Source organism: Globicephala melas, chromosome 2 (genome assembly GCF_963455315.2).
Source record: "Globicephala melas chromosome 2, mGloMel1.2, whole genome shotgun sequence".
NCBI classification, from domain to species: domain Eukaryota; kingdom Metazoa; phylum Chordata; class Mammalia; order Artiodactyla; family Delphinidae; genus Globicephala; species Globicephala melas.
The window spans coordinates 60,090,665-60,097,511 of NC_083315.2; the positions used below are offsets into that span (position 1 = coordinate 60,090,665).

Genomic DNA, 6,847 nt, shown 5'->3' on the forward strand with positions numbered 1-6,847 from the left:
TCCAGTGCGGGTGGGGGCGGTGGAGGCGCCCAGGAGCAGCCACTGGAGCCCCTGGAGGGGGCGGGGCTCGGGGGCGGTGGGGAGCCGGCGCCCCGCCCCGCCCCGCCCGCCGCGCTGCACTTTCGGCGGGCTCCGCTGGGGGCAGCGTGGAGTTCTGTCCTACAGCCGCGCGCTGTCCGTTCTGGGCTTCTGGCCGGAACCTGGCGCCGGAAATCAGGAAGCGCCCGGCAGCGGGCGTGCGGCGGTCGGGATGGCGGGCCCTGGCTGGGGCCCCCCGCGGCTGGACGGTTTCATTCTCACCGAGCGCCTGGGCAGTGGCACGTACGCCACGGTGTACAAGGCCTACGCCAAGGTGGGTGCGGGGCGCCCCGGGGCTTCTGTGCGAGGCAGGAATCGGGGGCACGAGAACTTTTGAGGGCCTGGCCCCGGTGCCCGCCAGACCCTGAGCAAGCCCAGGCGGGTGCCGGGCCGGGAAACTAGAAAGGGTTAGAGAGGGTGTGAGAGCCGTTAGCGGCCCACGGCCTGCCCCGTCCCAGGCCGACCTTCCGTGGAGGAGGTGGGTGGTGACCGCCACCAATAGGTTTTCAAAACAAACACACATACACACACCCCTGTTGTGTGAAGAGACAGGTGGAGACCTCGATGGAGCCTCGGTGTCAGTGGCTGAAGAACAGGCTCAAAACAGGGAGGATACCTATGGTCTGGGAGGAGTATGGGGCAGGGTTCTAGAAGGCTGGACCCACTTAGGAAGCAGAGTGGGCAGTTTAGAACAGTGAATAACATGCTTTAACAGGGGCACTCCAGAATACAATGAAAGGGATTGTGGAGCAGAGAACACCAGGCTGGTGGGGAAGCCGGGATTCCAGAATCCGGGTGCCTCATTGGCCTGAGAAGGGGCAGCTGGGAAGCCTGGATGCTAGTGTGAGTGGGTAGGCCCTGTGAGGGGGAGAGGGGCAGAGGGAACCAGAGCCCTTCTGGCCACACATAGTCCCTGGTACCCTCAAGGCAGAGCCGTCAAATCTTCCCCACAGAAGGATACTCGTGAGGTGGTAGCCATAAAGTGCGTGGCCAAGAAGAGTCTGAACAAGGCATCTGTGGAAAACCTCCTGACAGAGATTGAGATCCTCAAGGGCATTCGACACCGCCACATCGTACAGCTGAAAGACTTCCAGGTGTGGGCCTGGGATGGGGCCACCCCTAAAGGGGGCTGGAGAAGAGACACTCTCCTCAAGCCTCCTCTCTGCCTTTGACCACAGTGGGACAGTGACAACATCTACCTCATCATGGAGTTCTGTGCAGGAGGTGACCTGTCTCGCTTCATCCATACCCGCAGGATTCTGCCTGAGAAGGTGGCTCGGGTCTTCATGCAGCAGTTGGGTAAAAGCCTCTGACCCCAGCCTGACACCCCTTCCCATGATCTCTGCCCTCTCACACTACCCCTGCCCCAGGCTTAGTGCTCTGACACTCTTAGCAGTCGTCTCCCAGCCCAGCTTGGATTTTTAGGGCCCATCCTTCCTATGTGCCCATCCCTGGCTTAAGGATGCTGTGAGAGAGACGGGGAGGAGCCTGATCTGTGGGGAGTGCAGGCTTCCACACGTGGAATGTAATGCAAAGACCTTATAGAACATACCAAAGACCCAAGTGCTTTGCTAAAGAAGAGAGCAAGGACCTAAAGGGCTGGGGCATCTAGGGAAGCTTCTAGGAGGATGGGAGACTTGTGAAGGGGTACAAGGGAGGAAGGAGGTTACTTGAGGTGGGGGTGGGGAAAATTCTTAGCAGAAGGGGGAGGCTGGTGCTTGTATGTAAAGCATTTGGTAGACCAGCCAGGTCAGAACTGGGGTTGTGCAGGCTTGAAGGGGCAGATATAAGGCTGGGGAGGTGAGAGGGTGGGGGAGATGGGCTTCTCTGACCTGTCTCTCTGCATGGGTCCTACTCCCCAGCTAGTGCCCTGCAGTTCCTGCATGAACGGAACATCTCTCACCTGGACCTGAAGCCACAGAACATTCTGCTGAGCTCCTTGGAGAAGCCCCACCTTAAACTGGCAGGTATGAGTCTGGAACAAAAGGCATGGAGGTTTGGAGGGTGGCTCTCATGGAGCCCTCTACTGAGTCATCAAACAGTGACAGACTGGGGAGGTCCAGGGATGGGCCCCATCACCAAAAGGTAGGGCCTTTCTCAGGCTACCCAGGCTCGACTCCAGCAGTGTCATGGGCGGGCTCAGGGCTCAGTGTGTGACCAGAGTCAGGTTTCAGAGTGTGACCAGGGTTAGTACTTTATCTGTCACCAAGATTGGGGCTCAAAGTATGACTCAATCTGTGGTGGCGGTGTTGGAGAGTGTGAGGTGGGAAAGCAGTGGTTGTGGCCCCTGATAAAATTTGGAGGAGAACTGACTTGAAACTGGAGGCCAGAGAGGCACCTTAACCTGAAACTGAAGGTCAGAGAGGCCCATTAACCTGAAACTGCACTGGAGCCCAGGGTGAGGCTGTAAAGGCCAGGAGCAGAAGCAGCTGGAATCTGAGCCCTGCTGCCTGGCCTCTTGCCTGCAGACTTTGGCTTTGCACAGCACATGTCCCCCTGGGATGAGAAGCATGTGCTCCGTGGCTCTCCCCTCTACATGGCTCCCGAGATGGTGTGTCAGCGGCAGTACGATGCCCGTGTGGACCTCTGGTCCGTGGGGGTCATCCTGTATGGTGAGAGCGCTGTCCCCTGCCCCCACCTGGAGGCCTGCACTGCAAGGCCTCTCTGGGCCACTCCTGAAGCGTTTTAATGAGAACACTGACTCTCCTGGTCTGGGGCTGCTCCCCAGGAGTGGGCCAGGCCAGGCTTGACCCTATCCCCTCCCAGCCTCCCCTCTGCCTCCCTTCCACAGAAGCCCTCTTCGGGCAGCCCCCCTTTGCCTCCAGGTCGTTCTCGGAGCTGGAAGAGAAGATCCGGAGCAACCGGATTATTGAGGTAGGTCTAGCAGGGCCTCGGCACCTGCTGCGGGGCGGAGAGAGTCAGGGCCCTGAGGTAGGAGACCTCACTGCCACCTGCACAGACTGGGGTGTGGTCTCCAGGCCACCTTCGTGGAGCTGGGGCACACTCTAGCCTGGAAGTCGGCTCCATTCAGTTCCAGGGACCCAGATCAGCCACAACAGGGAGCAAAGCCCGCTGCAGGCCCCCCATGGGGAGAAGGCCAAAGCAGACCTAGGCCCAGCCTTCCCCGAAACATATTCCAGAGAGGGGAAAAGGATCTGGAAACAGGCTTCCATGACAGCTACGGGTTCCAGTGAGGGCGTGGACAGGAGCCTGGGGGAGGAGGCTTGGCTCTCACTGGCTGCGACACTTTGACCCATCACTGTTCTTCCTGGTCTCACTTTCTCTATCTGTCAAATGTGTATCTCTGGGGCGTCCCAGGACAGGGTGGTCCTGACCGGCGCCTGGGGCTGGGGGCCGAGGTGCCGGAGCCCAGTGTGATCTGTACCTCCCCCACCCCCGCAGCTCCCCCTGCGTCCCGCCCTCTCCCAAGACTGCCGGGACCTGCTGCAGCGGCTTCTGGAGCGGGACCCCAGCCGCCGCATCTCCTTCCAGGACTTCTTTGCCCACCCTTGGGTGGACCTGGAGCACATGCCGAGTGGGGAGAGCCTGGCACAAGCAGTGAGCAACCAATGGAGATGGGTGGGCTGAGGGCAGGTTGGGGTTTCATCTACCCCTTTCAGTGGTGACCAGGTGACTTGCCCAGCAGGAGGCAGAGGGTGGGCTCAGGGCATCGCCCCTTGTGGTGAGTATGGGGGGTGGGCATGACTTCTTACCTGTCTGTCCCCCAGACCGCCTTGGTGGTGCAGGCTGTGAAGAAGGACCAGGAGGGGGACGCCGCGGCCGCCTTATCTCTCTACTGCAAGGCTCTGGACTTCTTCGTGCCTGCCCTGCACTGTGAGTGCCAGGCCGGGTGCAGCAGGGGTGGGGTCAGCCATAGCTGCAGTGCCTGGATTCCAGAAGCAGCTCCCCTTCCAGAATTTTGTGGGAGACAAGGCAGAGGGTAAATCTGGAACTTAGTGCTTTGGGGGATTCCGGAGGGTTTGGTGTGGGGCAGCCGTCTCCTCGCTCTAGACTCGTATAAACCCGCACTTTCTGCAGATGAAGTGGACACCCAGCGGAAGGAGGCAATTAAGGCAAAGGTGAATGAGAGTCCCCTGAGGAAATGGGTGAGGGATCCCAGGGCCTCTGGGGATTGGCTCTTAGAGGAACCTCTCTCCCTGGGAAGGGGGTCAGGCCAGCCTCAGTTGACCGCTGACGTTACAGTTTGGGGCGGTCCCTGAGGGAGAACCTGGAGGTGGGTGCTGGCGAGGCAGGCAAGGTGAGAGAGCCCTTCCTCGGCCCCTTGCCCTCCTGCAGGTGGGACAGTACGTGTCCCGGGCTGAGGAGCTCAAGGCCATCGTCTCCTCCTCCAATCGGGCCCTGTTGAGGCAGGGGACCTCTGCCCGAGACCTGCTCAGAGGTAGGCCCCAATCCTGGCTGACCACCAGTTCCCAGCAACTTCCCTCCAGCCTGAGGGGGAGGCAGGTTGGGGTCGGCATCCTGAGATGAGAAAGCAGGCTGCTCCCCTCACCCTGAGCCTTTGCGCCTCGTCCCAGAGATGGCCCGGGACAAGCCGCGCCTCCTAGCTGCCCTGGAAGTGGCTTCAGCTGCCATGGCTAAGGTTTGTAGCCAGGGGGAGGGGTCTGGGCAGGGCAGGGAGGAATCCAAGTCATGCCCCTAAATGACCTGGTGTCCCTGTGGCTGCAGGAGGACGAGGCTGGCGGGGAGCAGGATGCCCTGGCCCTGTACCAGCACGGCCTGGGGGAGCTGCTTCTACTGCTGGCAGGTGAGGCCCCATCACCGTACTCCCCTAAGCCTCTGGCTGCCCTGCCCTCACCACGTGCCCTCCCTCTCTCTGCAGCGGAGCCCCCAGGCCGGAGGCGGGAGCTGCTTCACACTGAGGTGCCCACTGGGGTCGGGAGGCTTGGGGGGCTTCCTCTTCCCCATTTGCCCCGCTCCCATTTGTGGGGACCTCCTTGGATTCCCTCAGGGTGTTCCAAGTCTGGGAGTTAGACCACATAGACTTGCTAAGTTGGTGGCCCCTCGCACTCTGTCAGGACTTGGGTGCTCAGGTCAGGGCAAGGGGACAGGCAGGATCTGGGAACTCAGCAGCAATCGGGAGGCTTCCTGGAGGAAGGAGCAGATAAGGACTCAGCGGCAAGTTGTTCTAATGAGGCAGAGGGTTCTGGAGAGCATCGGGAGTGAGGAGGAGCTCAATTTGGAGGCCTCTCCTCGCCCCACGTCCATGGGCATGTCTTCCCTTGGCAGGTTCAGAATCTCATGGCTCGAGCTGAATACCTGAAGGAGCAGGTCAAGGTGGGCACATGGGGGCCCACACTGGGATGAAGCTGTATGTGTTCTGTTCCTCTCTGCCTGTGGCTGTCTGTCCCCTGCTCCCCGCTGTGTATGTCTTCCTCTCGTCTCTGTCTGAAGGCCTCTCCATCACTGTCTCTGCCCTTTATGTTCCGCAGATGAGGGAGTCTCATTGGGAAGCTGAGACCCTGGACAAAGAGGGGCTGTCGGAGTCTGTTCGTAGCTGTGAGTCCTGCCCTGGGGTCTGACCCTCCCCGCAAGGAGGGGTGAGAGCTGGGGCAGCCCTGGATTCTGCCTCTTTTGCCAGAGACCTGAGACTGACGCTCCCCACTTTCCCCTCCACAGCTTGTACTCTGCAGTGACGCTGCAGGATGATTGGACAGGTCACTGGGAATTGGGGACACGCTCACCCCAGCTGACCCTCAGAATTCTGTGGCCCTCTGCCACCCTGCGGAGCAGGCTTCCTGGATGGGCAACTCTGGGACACCCCACATCCCAGCATCCCCAGCACCACTTGAAAGACTCTTAACCCCCTACCCGCTGTGTGTACTGGGAGCACCGGGGTGGGGAGGACTCTGGGAGAAGAGTGTTTCTTTCACGTGACTTCTGTTATTTGGTGGTTGCTGAGCCCTGAGCCTGTTGATTTCTGTTTTTGCTCTGAGACGATCAGGGAGCCCTCTGCAGGGCACTTGTTCTCTTTCCCCTCCTTGCCAGGAGGCAGCTGTGCCCACCCCTTTCCTTCCTGGGAGCCTTTATTGCAACTTACCTCCCACCTTGCAGTGGAGCAGGGCACTCCAAGACCCCTCAGGGAGCACCCATCCCACCATATGCACTCAGCCCCACAGAACTCACCAGTCTTCCTGGGAGCTGATCCCTGCCCACCCTCTCAATATTTTAAGATAATCCTTCATGCATGAAAATAATATCTTTTGTAGAGGTGAGGCAAATGTGAGAAATCCCATGCCTTGTTCTTGCCCTGGCCTGGGGGGTACAAGGGGAGGGGTCCTCAGTCATTCCTCCCACCTTCATCCCTCTGTGGGGAATGCCCCTACTGGCCTTGGAGCTGGTCCTGGCCTGGGATGGGGAGGCATGGGGGCTGCCTGGCCTTTCAGGCTCCAGGGGACCCAGTGATCCAGGAGACTTGATTCTAGGTCTGACACTGCTGCTACTCCAGTGTGTGACCCCGGGCAAGCTCCTTCCCCTTTCTGGGCCTGGGTCTCCCCATCTCTCCAATGGGACTGCTACTATCTCCTCAACCGCCTACATGGGCTTTCAGGAGAACAAAGTGACTTTAATCTGGAAAGAATATATACACCTAGAGTTATTTAGGGGTTTCTTTTCTAAAAAGTCAGAGAGAGTGTTAGTGATTTCTAACCCTTCTGTCCTGAAATGCCTCCTTGGGGCAGGAGTTGTCTGCCTTCCCTATAGGAAGCTGGGTGTAAAGAATGTAATTCATTGTTTTTCTATTAAATTATTT

The 6,847-nt window shown here is 59.4% G+C and overlaps 1 protein-coding gene across 3 annotated transcripts; it reads left to right on the plus strand.

Moving 5' to 3' along the window:
- Positions 1-175: 175 nt before the first annotated feature.
- ULK3 (unc-51 like kinase 3) lies at positions 176-6,847 on the plus strand. 3 transcript variants are annotated; one of them, XM_060293994.1, is made up of 17 exons: positions 219-352; positions 794-921; positions 1,032-1,172; positions 1,257-1,377; positions 1,941-2,045; positions 2,547-2,690; positions 2,870-2,952; positions 3,481-3,636; positions 3,807-3,912; positions 4,117-4,157; positions 4,375-4,477; positions 4,614-4,678; positions 4,765-4,843; positions 4,919-4,959; positions 5,326-5,373; positions 5,529-5,595; positions 5,716-6,847. In XM_060293994.1, exons 2-17 carry the CDS (start codon positions 811-813, stop codon positions 5,730-5,732), a joined length of 1,428 nt encoding a protein of 475 aa, XP_060149977.1. In that variant the 5' UTR covers positions 219-352; positions 794-810; the 3' UTR covers positions 5,733-6,847. The 3 variants fall into 3 exon arrangements, with proteins under 3 accessions (XP_030730830.1, XP_060149977.1, XP_060149976.1); XM_030874970.2 differs by lacking the exon at positions 794-921 and having other exon boundaries at positions 176-352; XM_060293993.1 differs by having other exon boundaries at positions 4,765-4,959.